The 16,019-nt window shown below is 35.4% G+C and overlaps 1 protein-coding gene across 21 annotated transcripts in view; it reads right to left on the reverse strand.

Annotated features, from left to right (window-relative positions):
• Window positions 1-16,019, reverse strand: part of TTLL5 (tubulin tyrosine ligase like 5) — a 286,353-nt gene that overhangs the window by 157,650 nt on the left and 112,684 nt on the right. For all 21 annotated transcript variants that reach the window (XR_005200287.1, XR_005200288.1, XR_005200289.1 and 18 more), the window contains 4 exons: window positions 13,974-14,101; window positions 11,443-11,529; window positions 10,516-10,896; window positions 1,671-1,855 (listed from right to left, as the gene is read on the reverse strand). Coding sequence is in view for 17 of the 21 variants with exons in the window: in XM_037738524.1 (XP_037594452.1) it covers window positions 1,671-1,855; window positions 10,516-10,896; window positions 11,443-11,529; window positions 13,974-14,101 (781 nt within the window). In the remaining 4 variants the exon portion in view is untranslated. The remainder of the gene's footprint in view (window positions 1-1,670; window positions 1,856-10,515; window positions 10,897-11,442; window positions 11,530-13,973; window positions 14,102-16,019) is intronic.

Raw genomic sequence — 16,019 nt, forward strand, 5'->3', positions numbered from 1 at the left:
TGCTTATTACATCCGACAGCACTTCCCTCAGTACTGTACCAAGCACTGACCACCCCGTTACCAAGACTCTAAAAGTTAACACTGACATCTAATGGCAAGTTCAGATTCCTACGAACCAGAGTCTGATGGACTTTTAATTCACCGGCACTGGATTTCTTTATAGATGAAAAAAATGAACTGAAAGGGGATGACTTCCCAGTCAGGATACAATCACCTTGGATTCCTACAGGATTAGAATCTTTTCGCTTTGTAGGCTTTGCAGTCTAGCAAATGATAGGAGTTAGAAATAGGTAAGCACTAATATTGCCTATGTTTTAGGGTTTTTGCTTTTCACTACAATCACAAAATCTCAATGTCTTGGTGCTTCTAGCTATCCATTTATAAACTGAAAACATATATTCTAGTTAGTGACCCAATGATAAAAGTGTAGTAGATCAGAGGCCTTTCCCATCTTATAGCCACTTAATTTGAAAATTTCTTCCCATTGTACTTTTGACATGCTATTCCCTCTTCCCATCATTCTATCACTAAAGTCCATCCAACTCCCTTCAAGAATCAGCACTGTTCTTGTCTCTTTGCTTCCTATTTCACATTAGGCCTTCTTCTTTACTCCCTTCAAACAACTAAGGATTTGAGAAAGAAAATAATTACTGCTTCACACGCTGGGAAGAGGCTGAAGTAAAGCTAAGTCCATGAGAGGCTTAGCTTTAGTTTTGGTCCTAAATTTTATACAGAGAAGTAGGGTACCACCAGGGAGCAGTGTGTTGCCTACTTTTAGCATGTACTTAAAGTAATTTTCAGCTTCATTTTTTTTCTAGACTTGATTATCACTACAGAGTTACTACCAATTATGGAATATGGCACATTAGCAACATAGCAAAATGTAACTGTGGAGTTAAATTATGATAATTCCTTTGGAGGACTTTGATGCCATTACGCATTAAGGAATAAGAAAGAGATATGGCTTTTCCTTCAATTAAACACCATAGGGATAACCAGCAAGAAGGACAAAGAGAATTCACAAAGCTCGTGAAAGTGCCATCTACCTTCATTATGTTGCAAGCTTGTTAATATCTATATAACATAAGGATAATATCCTGTTATTTATTTCTATCCATCCAGCTTGCTGAATGACCTTGATCACATCGCTTCTTTCAGCCTCAGGTTCCCCCATCTATGAAATGGGGAGAATTATATTGTATTGGATAAGGGTATAATAAAATATGTAATTAATCAGTTACCCATAAAACATTCTGAGATCATAAAATAAAAGGCAATATAGAAAAAAAAATTTTTAAGGGTAATGCTATAAAATTCTGGTAAAAAGATTTATAAGACTGGAACTCACTAGAAAAATTTACCAAAGAAGTTATTTTTAAAGATCCTTTAAAATTGTATTTACAGATGAATATTCAACTATGTTTATCCATGAAATAGGTACATCATAGTTAATAGCAGACTTACTTCACAATGCCTGTAACAGAAAGTTATTTTCTTTAAAATTGAAGAGGAACAATTTTCAGGTTCTTTAGCCTGAAACCACAATTAATAATACTCATTCAAAAGGCATCAGTATATGGGCATAGCAAAGACAGGGAAGGACAAAGTACGCTGTCATTAATTCTATCCTCAGGTCCAAAGAGCTCTTGGGCACTCCAGACCATCTGTACCTGTTGGGTGAGGAGGTTGATGTGGCTGGATGGAGAATACTGTCTCGCTGCCTGCTTCTCAGCGAGTCGCTGAAGTTCAGCTGTCACCATACTTTGGTTGTACCGTTTGTTATATAAAGAAGCATCTTCTCCCTCTTTTTGTGTTTTGGCTATTCCTGAATGATGCTTGTTTTGATAGCACGATCCTGCTAAAACGAAGAAAAGTTTTCACTCACTCAGGAAAAAAGCCGTGAAAAAAATTAGGATAATGACAGAAATCTCAGGTCCACAGACACTTTACTGAACCCTAGGGATCTTTAATAACATAGGAGTAATAAACTATCTTCAAATGATCACAAAAATAAATGCTTATCATAACCTAGAAACTCTTCCTATTACCAAACTGCCACATGCATTATTTATTAATGTGTTTTTGCTTTATAATGAAAGCTTCACAAAGATTTTCATTACATGTAGTGGGAATAATCCTAGAATTTACTAATCTTACTGAATATAAAACATATCTTTGAAACTCATTATAATTCTTGTTTTTCTTGTTATGTAACTGTACTTGTCAACAGTCTGTGGCATCCACTGTCAAATCATCCACAATACTTAAAAAGCTCAAAAAAAGAAAAGGGGATAAAAGTAAAATCGAGTGTACTGAGAAAAACAACAATAATCTTATATTTTCAAATGACTTATTTCCCTTTCAGATATAAATTTTCTTCTTTCAACTGTAAAATCAGAGCATTCTATTATTTAACCACTAAAATTCTGGCAAAAAAGAAATTATTTAACATAAAATCATGACTCAGCTGAGCACAGTGGCTCATGCTTGTAGTCCAGCTACTTGGGAGGCTGAAGCAGGAGGATTGCTTAAACCCAGGAGTTCAAGGTTACAGTGAGCTATGATCATGCCATGGCACTCCAGCCTGTGTGACAAAACGAGAATCTGTCTCTAAAAACAAAATAAAAGTTTCTATTTTTCCTGATTGTAAAAGTCACATCCTTTCAAAAAAATCTGTTTAGCTCAGAAAAGTAGAAATAATATATTTCCTTTGTTTTTTTAAAATTAATGCTAACATAATAATGATCATTCTGTATATGCAACTGATTTTCTAAACCTGTAACTTTTTCATGTTTACTATATTATACAGTACATATAAAATACTTATAATAGCTGTATATAGTTATAAGATTATAATGAACACCTGTGAATTTACTACCCAGCCCAGGAACTACATTATCAACAATAGCACTAACCTATATGGTTGTTCCTCCCCATTCCTAATCTCCCTTTATCATTCTTTTAATAGTTTTATCAAATATATTTGTGTGTACACGCATATACAAACAAAATACTAGATAATTTTGCTTGTTTTTGAACTACAAAAATGGTATTCTACTATAGACATTTTCTGGGATTTGCTTTGCTATTCATCACTACTCTTCCAAGATTCATCCTTGTTAAGTATAGCTGAAAGTCATTCATTTTCCTTGCTGTCTAGCATTCCATTTTGTAATTACATCATAAATTATGTTTCTGTTTCCCTATTGACAGATATTGTGGTTATTTCAAGCATATTGCTATTACAAACAACGCAGCCATAAACACTCTTGCATACATCTGCTGGTGCACATATGGAAGAACTCCTCTTGTATATGCGCAGGAGTGGAATTGTTGGGTCACAAAGTACGTAAAAATTTTCAAGTTTATGTAATAATACCAAAGTGGTACTTTTATACTCCAACAAACAAGATAAAAAAATTCCTGGGCCGGGCACAGTGGCTCACACTTGTAATCCCAGCACTTTGGGAGGCTGAGGCAGGGGGACCACTTGAACACAGAAGTTTGAGACCAGACTAGGCAGCAAAGTGAGATCTCTTCTTTACAAGAAATTAACTGGGTGTGGTGGCATGGGCCTATAGTTCCAGTTACTCAGGAGGCTGAGGTGTGAGGATTGCTTGAGCCCCAGGTCAAGGCTGCAGTGAGCCATGACTGCACCACTACATTCCAGCCTGGGTGACAGATTGCGACCCTGTCTCAAATTTAAAAAGAAAAAGAAAATAATTTCTGTTGATCCGTAGCCTGTTTAACACTTAGTATTGTCAAGTGTCTTAATTCTTCCCTAAGATGGTGGAAAATATCACTGTAGCCTTCATGTACCTGATTAATAATGATGTGGAACATGTTACCTCTTTTCTGATATCATTTTTCTATTGGGCTATCTTTTCCTTTTTGACTTATATGAGTTGTGCTTTTGTTTTTACTTGTGCTCCATACCACAAGTTCTTAATGATGGTCTCCTTTATTATTTTATTTCATTATGGAAGTTTTACATATGAAATTGATTTTATACATAGTGTGAGGCAGGAATCTAATTGCATCTTTCTCCGTAGGGATAACCAATTACCCCAGGAGCATTTATCGAGAAATCTCTCCTTTTCCTCTGATCTACAATGCCATCTCTGTCATACATCAAAGTTCCATCTTTCTACGTGATTGTATCTAACTTTCTATTCTGTTCCACTGGTCAGTTTGTCTACGCCTTTGCCAATACCACACTGTTTGTCTTAAGTATCAGACCTTTATATTAATAAGGTGCTCCTCCACCTTATTTTCTTCTTCAGTAGGTTGTCACTATTCTTGGCTCTTTGCCTTTCTACTATCATTTTAGAATAGGCTTACCAAATTCAATGACAAACTTAGTGAGATTTTGGTTGGGAACTATAGCGAATACAGAGATCGATGTGATGAAAATGAAAACTGATGATATTGAGTCTTCCTATGCATGTACATGGTATATTTATCCATTTATTTAAGTTTTCTTTAACGCCTAATATCTATGTCTTTCAATGTAGTCTTGTAAAACTTCCTTTCTTTTCTAAATGCATTCCTAGGTGACATAGTTTTTATGCTATTATTAGTGATATTTTTAAAAAATACTTTTATTGGTGGTGATGGCTGCACAACAATGTGAGTGTACTGAATGCCACTGAACTTAAAATAGTTAAAATGATAAATTTTGTTATTTAATTTTATTCAAATCAAAAAACTGTTTCCTATCACTTTTGGCTAGTAATTTTGAAAGTAACTAATTTTTAAATATTGATCTTATGCTAAAATAACTATTTCTAAAATATATATGCAATTATTTTGTTTTCTATGTCGACAATATATTATAGGCAAATACAAAATTTTGTTACCTCTTTTTTGATCCTTATGCTTACAATTTCTTTTTCTTATCTTACTATGTTGGTTCTGATCTCTAGTAAAACATTGGACAGAAGGAATAATAGTGGGCATCCTTACTTGTTCTTAATGTTAAAGAGAATGCTTTCAACATTTCCACATTTAGGCTGGTAGCTCTTGTAGGTTTTCGGCAGACAGGCTTTTTCAGGTTCAGCGTCTCCTTCACTTCCTAGTGAGCTGAGAGTTATCATCATGAATGAATGCAGAATTTTATCAAATTCTTTTTCTCCATGTACCATGATGAAAAATATGTTTTTTTCTTTATTATATTAATGTGGCAAATGACATTTATAAGTTTGCTAATGTTAAACCCCTCCTACAATCCTTGAATAAACATGCTTATGGTGTACTACCTCTTTTAGATGTTGCCAGATTTGATTGGCTTTTATTTTGATTCGAATTTTTGCATTTGTGCTCGTAAGTGAAGCCAGTCTGTAATTTTCCTCTTTAATACTGTCCTTAATTGGTTTTATTATAAAGATGAAACTAGCCATACAGAATAAGTTGAGAAAAATTCTCTCTTTTTCTATACTCCAGAAGAGTTTTTTAAAAATATATTGAAATTATCCACCTCATGAAAGATTAGAACTTACCCATAAATCTAGGCTGTATGTTTTCTGTAAGACTTTCAACTACTGTTATCACTTATTTTAACACTTAGAGGAATATTCAGACTTTCTTCATCTTCTTGAGTAAATTTTACATAAGTTATAGTTTGTATGAGTTTGGCCCATTTTATCTAAGCTTTCAATTTTTTTAGAATAAAGTTAAGATTACATTATTTTTGTCATTTTGGGTATATTTATATTTTTTATGTCTGCTTTTCCACTCCTTATATTATTTATCCATGTTTTCTCTTTTTTCTTGATAGGTGTCCCCAGAGGTTTGTCCTTTTTATTAGGCTTTTCAAAAAATCACTTTTGGATTTGCTACCCTCTATTGTGCCTTATTTTTGAAATCTGTAATTATTGCTCTTTATTATTTCTTTCTCCATTTAGATTTATGATACTGTTTTTATAATGTCTAAAGCCAGACATTTAGCACATTAATTTCCACCTGTCTTCTTTTCAAATATAAGTATTTATTTATTTTTATTTTTAGAAATGGGATCTCTCTATGTTGCCCAGACTGGTCTTGAACTCCTGTCCTCAAGCAATCCTCCTGCCTCAGCCTCCCAGGGAGCTGGAACTATAGGTGCACACCAACTCTAATTATTTAAGGCAGTAAATTTCCCTCCAAATACTGACTTTCATTGCACTCTACTTATCTGGACATATAGGCTTTTCATTATCATTCAGTTCTAATACTTTGTAATTTATCCATTAGGATTTCTTCTGACTTTTAAATTTTGAAATACACAGGAATTTCTTTTATATCTTTTTGTTACTGACTTTCAACTTAACTGCAGTGTGGACAAAGAATGTGGCTGTGTGATACCAAGTCTCTGAAATGTGTTCTCCTGTTTATGATGTAGGATATGACAGATTTTTAGAAAGATATCATATGCTTGAGGTGTTTCTCTAATTATTGGGTGCACAGTCCTATATATTATCAGTAGATAAACTTATCATCTTGTTCAAATCCTCTTTATCCTTTCAGCGTTTTAAAAATCTGTTTAGTATATTAATAATTAATAGAAGTATGTGAAAATCACCCACGAAGACAGTGGATTTACAGATTCTTCATGCAGTTGTCTCCATTTTTGTGTTACATATTTGGAGGCTATTTTATTAGGTAAGACACTTATGGAATTATTTTAACTTTTGACTGAAATGAACTTTTTGTCATTATGCAGTTACTCTTTATCTGTAGGAAAGTTTTATACCTTCAAGTTTATTTTAGCATATATTAATGCAACCATACCAACTGTCTTCTGGTTGGTACTAATCTGGTATTTATTTCTTCAACTTTTTGCTTTTAAACATTGTGTCCTTAAGTTTAGGTGTGTGCCTCTGGTAAACGGCATGCAGTTGGATTTTTTAAAGCTTTAAAACTTTGGCAAGTTTAACCTATTCATGTTTATTTGATTCTTGATATATCTGGACTTGATTTACTATGTTTTTGTTTTGTTTTGTTTTTTTGAGATGGAGTCTTGCTCTGTTGCCTAGGCTGGAGTGGAGTGGCAAGATCTTGGCTCACTGCAATCTCTGCCTCCAAGGTTCAAGCGGTTCTCTTGCCTCAGCCTCCTGAGTAGTTGGGACTACAGGCCCGCGCCACCGCACCCCACTAATTTTTTTGCATTTTTGGTAGAGACAGGATTTTACCATTTTGGCCAGCCGGGTCTTGAACTCCTGACCTCATGTGATCCGCCCACCTTGGCCTTCCAAAGTGCTGGGATTACAGGTGTAAGCCACTGCACCCAACTGATTTACTATGTTTTAAATTTCTATTTATCTTGCCTTTTCCATGCTTCTTGCTTGCATAAACCTAAGTTTCTGCATGCTTTTTATTATCAATTCATTTTTCTTCTCCCCATAAGATTAGAATTTATATTTTTATTCTTTTAGTGATGACCTTTGAAATTTGATGCTATATATTAAATTTTTAAGTCTATAGTTAAATAATATCTTACTCCTATTCCAAAACCATTCAATTACCACAGAAAAATTTAACTCCAATCAATTATAGGCTGCTGTTGATTATATATTTTTGTCAATATATTGTTGTCTACTACTGTTCAATCCATTCCGAATATTTCTTTAATCACAGTGGAAATAAGCTAAATATCAATTACAAAAAATAAAGAATCCCAGCTACCTTAAAATTAAACAATATATATAATTCAAGAGTCAAAAAAGAAATCACAACAGATATCAGAAAATATTTATGAACTGACCAGCTTCTTTCGGTCCCTACCCTTTTCTTGGAAAGGATCAAAAGGGAGGGTTTTGAAAAAGTTTTTATGATAACATCGCCACTGGAGACACTGATCTTACTGAATTTCTTCCATGGGGAAAAACAGTTCAAACCAGAATATTACTGATCACTATTATCACTGATTTTAGAAAATTAAATCACAAGAACAATAATCACCCAGAATTAGCAGAGATATATACATATGCATATACTCATATTTATGACTTATTAAAGTAGACCATTTAATATCTCTGATTCAAGCTGCATATTACAATATCTGTTTCATTTGAAATCAGGTATTAAGAAATATAGAGTGGCTATTTATAAAACACGTCTTAGCTGCAACTCACCTTAACATAGCTATTACTAGTGTTTAAATCTTGACTGATGTTAAGATACTCCCCAAATTGATCCACAGATAATAATCCTATCAAAATCCCATCTGCCTTTTCTTGAGGAAATTGACAAGCTGATCCTAAAATTCATATGAAAATGCAAAGGATCCAGAACAGCCTAAACAATCTTGAAAAAGAAGAGTGAAGTTGGAACAATCATCCTTGGTGATTTCAAAACTTGCTATAATGCTGCAGCAATCAAGATAACGTGATATTGGCATAAGGGCAGACACCCAGATCAATGGAATAAAACTGAGGCCCTAAAAATTACCCTTACACATTTAATTAACTAATTTTTTAGAAGAGCACCAAAACAATCCCATGGGAAAACAATACTCTTTTCAACAAATGGTGCTGATATAACTGAATATTCACATGCAAAAGAACGAAGTTAAGACTCCTACTTCATACCATATAGAAAAATTAACTCAAAATGGACAAAAGACCTAAATATACGATCCTAAACTATAAAACACAGGAGGGGCTGGGCATGGTGGCTGACACCAGTAATCCCAGCACTCTGAGAGGATAAGGTGGACAGATCATGAGGTCAAGAGATGGAGACCATCCTGGCCAACACGGTAAAAACCTGTCTGTACTAAAACTAAAAAAATTAGCTGGGTGTGGTGGCATGTGCCTGTAGTCCCAGATGCTCGGGAGGCTGAGCCAAGAGAATCACTTGAACCCGGTGGGTGGAGGTTGCAGTGAGCTGAGATCGCGCCACTGCACTCCAGCCTGGTGACAGAGCGAGACTCCGTCTCAAAAAGCACAACAAAACATACAAAGAAGTCTCTGTGAAACGAGATTAGGCAATAGTTTCCAGATATGATACCAAAAGCACAAGTGACAATAGAAAAAAAAAACCAGATAAGTTGGACATCATTAAAATCTAAAACTTTTGTGCTTCAAGAAAGTCAAAAGATAACCATCAAATAGGGAAAAAATATTTCTAAATCATAACTGACAAAGGGCTTTTATCTAGAGTATATAAAGAACATTTACACTCAACAATAAAAAGGAAAATATACCAATTTTTAAAATGGCAAAGAATTTAAACAGACATTCCTCCAAAGAAAATATACAAATACCCAATGAGCAAATGAAAAGATATACAACATCATTAGCCATCAGGGAAATGCAAGTCATAACCACAAAAAAGGGATACTATTTCATACCCATTAGGATGTGAAAATCAAAAACAGAGACAATTCATAGAGTTGGCAAGGATGTGGAGAAATTGGACCCCTCAAATACTGCTGGTAGTAAAAGGGCATAACCACTTTGAAAAACAGTTTACAAGTTCCTCAAAAAGAGGAAATACCAAAAGTTATCATATGACCCAACAATTCCACTCTACCATATACTCAAGAGAAATAAAAACATATGTCCACACAAAAACTTACAAATGTTCATAGCATCATTATTCATAATGGCCAAAAGGTATAATAAACACATCAAATGCCCAACAATTAATGGCTAAACAAATTGTGGTATACCCATACAATGGAACATTATTCAGCCATAAAGGGAATGAAGTTCATGCTATACCATGGATGAACCTGAAAAACATTATGCTAAGTGAAAGCAGCCATTCTCAAAAGACCACCTATTATATGATTTGACTTATATAAAATGTCCAGAATAGACAAATCTGTAGAAACAGAAAGTAGATCAGTGGCTGCCAGGGACTGGGGGAGGAAGAAATAGTGACTGCTAAGAGGTACGGGGTTTCTTTTGGAGATGATGAAAGTATTCTAATATTAGATAGTGGTGGTGATTGCACAAGTCTGTGAATATACAAAAAATACCACTGAACTGTAGACTTTAAAAGGGTGAATTTGATGGAATGTAAATTATACCTCAATAAAGCTATTAAAAAATGGAGGACAAATTTGACTGATAATATGGGTTTATTTTGGTTAAAATTATATATCCTATTCTATGAATTCTTTGGTTATTTATTCAGGTCATTCTTGACTTAAAAACTAACTTGTCTGATGTTGGGAATAACTATTTGAATCAGAAATGCATATAGCACACTTACAGGTCAATGGTATCTATGATAGGCAATCTCTTGACTACGCTGTAGGCTCCTAGTGAATAGAAGCCTTGTCAGATTCATCTCTTTATCTCCAGTACCTAAAAGAAGTCCTGTTTCATTTTGTATCAATGAATGCATGCTACTGGATGCAATGCAAGTGTCTTCCTTAGTCACATCAGAACAATGCAGAGTGTGTGCCTTTCCATTTCCAAAAAAAAAAAAAAAAAAAAAAAAGGCAAAGAAAAGAGATGACATTCTTTCTTTATTGGGGCTGGGGAGGAGCTAACACTGTGGACTGTCTTTCGTTCTCTCACTCACCTGCCTTTGCTGAAGAGGGACGAGACAGTTTCTGGCTATAGATGTGTGCAGCACTTTGGAAAGAGGAAAAGGGGCCAATGGTGTAACTTCCTGATCGACAGCGTGGCAGGCCAGCAGGGCTTGGGATGTTGTGTGCCCCAGGATGGAGGGAGGGAGAAGCACTGTCAGAGACTGTGTTCAGTAAAATTGTTGGCTGGTGAGGTATGCTAGGGATAGCTGAAGGAATTTGAGATAAAGAAGAATGGTGGCCAGGCCCTGGAGAGAGGTCAGAATTCCCAGAGGTGTTGGGAATTTTCTGCAGAGTAGCAGCAGGACCAGAGAAAGTAGAGGAAGAATTGGTATAAACTAATTTAGTCTCTTTTTCTGCTGAAGTGGTAAATCCTATTAAAAACAAAACAAGACAAGACATCATTTTAGGAAAAATGGACATACAATCTCTATAAAACATAAATGTTTTTAAAACATAAATATCACAATCATCTTGGCATGAAACAGAAATCATGAAAAACACAGACTTTAATGAGTATTCATCATAAACTTAATGATTTTTGCCTATCAGAAATGACCTGAAAACAGAAATAGGAATTTACTTTTAGTCCTTTCTAAAAGCTGCAGTTGGGACAGCCACTATGAAAAAGAGCAGGCATGTTTCACACGTTAGGACATCAAGACAAAGTCTCCGCTAGCAACAGCTAATTCCTCTCACTCTCCTTTTTATCCTTCTAGACTTAAGAAAATAAAAAAGTCTTTGGAAGAAAAATAGTTTATCGACAGGTAAGAGAAAATTCTAAGGGAAAAGGAGTAACAAAGAAAAATAATTTCTTTGGGGTAATGTTTCATGCTCTAGAAATAATATCTGATGACTATTTTCGTCTTTTAGGGAATTATCACAGAGCAGCAAATCTACGTAGGTTTGAAATCACTCACGAGATAATTTATCAGAATGAATTTCTGTTGTCTGTTGCTGCTTAGGCGGCTTTATTTTCCCTTCTTCCACTATTGTCTCAGGGTGATCTGAAATAAGAAATACTGAGCTTAAAACTCCCTTATAATCAATTGCAAGTCCATTGTTCTGTATATCATTTTATTTCCAAAAATATAACACAACTTCTAATCAATGCTTGGAAAATATGACATGTCTCACCACACTTTTCCAAGGATGAACACACCCACAGCCCTATGGAGTCAGCAACCAATTAAATGTTTCCCAGCTATACCCAATCCCAGCTATAGTTAGCTAAACCAGAAAAAGGTATCCAAACCTATGGCCATTCATGGACAGCTAACAAGCTAGGGCATATCTGGGAGAAAAAAATATTAAGGGCCATCAGGTGCTTATGCCAGGAATTCAGACTGAGGGTTCTAAGAGACCAGGTTGGTTGGCAGTAGCTCCTGGAGCCAAGTCGTAATACGTATGGGGCAGCGAAGCTACCCCGACACAGCAAGAGCAGTCCCACTATTCATTGGCATAATGCCTGGATACTGCGATGGCTCTGTATCTTAAACTCCTCAGTTTCACGGGAGATAGGTTGATCAGTATATTCAATAATAGTATCATTCTAAAAAATTTTGACTTTAACACTTAATTTTTTCTTCACAACAGAATTTTGAAACAGAATAGCCAGAGCTAATCATATATAAAAGTATTCCAAAATCATGTCAAGGGCTAGAATCATACAAAAACTTAAGAAAGGCCAATTTTATGAATCATCTTTCAGAGTGGAAGAATAAAGACATATGAATTTTCTCCCCTCCATCGCCAACAGCAGTGGTCACACTGTCACACGCTTGTTGGTTCATGTTTGAAATGAGCCCAGATACCATACTATCAAATGTCATAATGTTGTTTCCTTGATTGAAGCCTTCCCACTGTCCCCTAGTTATCCTTAATAGATTTAGACAGGTGTAGATCTTATGTAAAGCTAGTCCTTAAAACACACACTTTAGAATTTCGAATGACCCATCAGTATAAAAGATGTTGCCACTACATGCTGTTAGGGCTTCCACATTATTGCCAGGGGAGAAACTGTTAGATGAACTTCCATCTAGGCCCCCAACTCCCCAAATGAGCACACTTTTCTCTATCCCTTATTATAAGAATTCCTTTGCCTCCCTTAGCCAATGCTCTTATAGGAGCTTTTCAGAGTTTCTGCCAGCTTTCTTCTTATATTCACTCACCTGACTTTATCTACCAGACAATAAACTTTATAAAGTTAAAGACTTCGACAGTCCTGGTCATTGTATCCCTAGCAACCATGAAAGTGCCTAACACGCAATAGGCCGCTAAGTAAAAAAGATAAGTATAGAAGGAATGAATGAACAGGTGAATGAAGTTAGAAAAAAAGGGCTGGATTCAGGACTTCCAGTAATAAAATAATTCAATTATACAATGAGTTAAATAGGCTTATGCGGATTAGCCTATGAATCAAATCAGTTTTTAAAACACTAACACTGTTTCTTTGGGAAAATTCATTCCACATTTTAAATGACTAATCTTCCTGGCTATTTCTGCATTAGATTATCATAGCCTTAAGAGCAGGGAAGAAATCTCCATCTTTGAATCTAGTGCTTAGCACACTGAAAAAATCAGTAGATTGATTACCTATGCCTTAGGCTTCCATCTAGGTTTTAATTTCATATTTAAAGCACAGAGCTTTGTTTATAACAGTATGTCACTATTTTTTTTTTTTTTTATCTTGGTTACATGAGCTAGACAGCATGTCCATATCCAATTACAAAATCCCCAACCATGGAATTCCCCAGCAGTAAGAAGTTTTAGAAACATATGGGGGCATTCTGGATTATCACAATGGCTGAGGGAAGCTAATGTCATGACAGAGTTGGAACCAAGTATATTAGACACCAGGTACGGAACAGCCCCATACAACAAAGAATTATCCTGCTCTAAATGCCAATGATGTTACCATAGAGAAAGTAACAAACTTGACAAGAGTGAGAAATAATCATTAAGAGAGACAGAAAGGTAGATTAAGAGCACAAACTTTGAGTCAGGCAGGCTATGGATCAAATTCCTTGTCCCTGCATAATAAAGAATAAGCTTGGGCAAGTTCCTCAGTCTCTCTTAGCTTATTTTCTAATTTGTAAAGAGGTTTTGTAAAAGTGCCCACTCTATGTGGTTTTGGAAAGTAAAAAATAAGACCATGTCCAGCAGACGGTAAGATAGGTGTTCACTAAATACCAGCTATGAGTAGCTTTTCTTGAAAAGCTCTCTGCTGTTAATTATCATGAAAAAAAAAAAAATCAGACCATGGCCCTCTTCTGCTTTTAGGACAGAAAGTACTATCCCCCATGCTCCACCCACTCCCCACGTTGCAAAGTCTCACTACCTTGGAGACTATTAGTGCTTATTAGCCAACACATTATTCCTCATTCTCCTTTGCAGTTCTCATTTCTTCACTTGTTCTTCTTATTTTTCATTAAGTAACCAACACACTTACCACCTTTTGCCCCACTATCAGAATAACTGTTGTTGTTCTTAGAACTTTTAGAGTGAGTCCCCAGGAAGACACTGGCAGATTTGTTCTTTTGGGTATAAAAAGTCAACACCTCCTCCAGTTCAGCCTCACTGAAATGAGGAGAAAAAGTATGGTCAGACAGGAAGCTATTCTGGAAAATCTTTCCACCAGATTTTATTATGGAAACAGAGCAAGCTGGAAAAGGGAAAAATGAAAAGTGCAAGCTGAAAATTCCCTATTAATAGGTGGTTAAAATGAAATATAAATGAAAGCAATCTAAAAAATTTAAAGCACATGGCTTTATTCATTTTATTCATCCCACAGTAAATTTTCTAGATCTGCACTGTCTAATATGGTAGCCACTAGTCAGTCACATGTGACTATGTAAATTCAAATTAAATTAAAGATTTTTTTCCCCATAGTTATACTAGCCACATTTCAAGGGTTCTGCAGTCACCCACAAAATGTTTCTGCTGGACAGCCATGTTCTAGAACAGGTGGCAACCAACTCACACTGCAGGCTAAACCTAACTAGTGACTTGTTTTCATGGCCCCCAGCTAAGCATTTAAAAAATATTTTTAAAGAAGGAGATGTTTAAAAAAAAAAAAAAAAAAGTTTGTCCAGCTCACTTCTAGATAACTGAAGTATCTTCACTTAAAGAGTCACTTATTTTCATTGCCTATGTCAGAAACAAGGAAATCTACCAATAACCACAGAATTTCCTAACCATCTATGTAATGCAGGAAACTAAACTAGATCATCTCTAACTCACTTCAAATTACTGAAATTATATGCTCTTTATGAACAGCCACAAAATAGAATCCTGGTCAACATGGTGAAACCCCGTCTCTACTAAAACTACAAAAAATTAGCTGGGCATGGTGGCGCGTGCCTGTAATCCCAGCTACTCAGGAGGCTGAGGCAGGAGAATTGCCTGAACCCAGGAGGCGGAGGTTGCGGTGAGCCGAGATCGCGCCATTGCACTCCAGCCTGGGTAACAAGAGCGAAACTCCGTCTCAAAAAAAAAAAAAAAAAAAAAAGAAAACAGATGAGGGCTAGTGGATTCTTCTAGTGAACATGTCACGCATGGACTTTTACATCTGTGGCTTCTCAATGGCCTTTTCCTTTTCTTTCCTTTAGCTTGGCTACGTTCTAGGTAAGTGGCTATTAAGTGAAGCATGCCTATATTATCACAGAGAACCTATATCCAATCTTCAGAAAACACACTCTAACTGGAACCTAGAAACCACCATTATGAATCTCAGCATAGACCCCAAAGTCTTCAAAGTAGCTAAATGCCCAAGGTAAGTCTCTCAGGTAACTACCAAAGATCTACAGCTGAGGTTGCAAACAGGCAGCTACCTCTGGCTGTCGGCGTGTTTTATTTGGCCCTTCACAGAATACTGAAAGGCAAAGGTTATGGTTGGTCAAAATACAAGCTGCTTTATATCTGTCTTATCCTCTGCCCACTTCATAATTTATGTTTTCCTGCCTGACTCTTGCAGGTATTTGAATTTACCAGCCCTGAAAAGTATCCATGTATTCAAACCAAACTTAATAAAAGAACTGACGATACCACATATTTCCCAATAATCAATGACTAATCCACAATCAGAAGTAATTATGTTCCAAAGCATTTTATCTCCAAATCTATATAATTAGTTAAGAGTATGTATAATTCATTTTTAGTATCCAGTTAGACTTGCTTGGGAAATAGCGCCTTTTTAAAGGTTAGGGATTTTTTTCTTCTTTTTTTAACTATATATTTTAGGGATTTTGAAGATCCTTAGGGTAAACCAGAAATTAATCTTTTAGCTTTAAAAAATAGAGCTATTTTCTGGACAAAAATCTGTTTTCTTTTTTTCCTTTTCTGTTTTTACAATATTGATGAGAGAAGCTGTTTCTATACCTGTTTTATCAATCATATTACTTAAGACTCAAAAATGTCAACAAATAACATCATATAATTATGAACACCTACAAAATGATATATTTGTTTGCTGTAAAAGCACTTGATAGTGAGGTCT

Source organism: Cebus imitator, unplaced genomic scaffold, assembly GCF_001604975.1.
Source record: "Cebus imitator isolate Cc_AM_T3 unplaced genomic scaffold, Cebus_imitator-1.0 Scaffold54, whole genome shotgun sequence".
Classification (NCBI taxonomy): Eukaryota; Metazoa; Chordata; class Mammalia; order Primates; family Cebidae; genus Cebus; species Cebus imitator.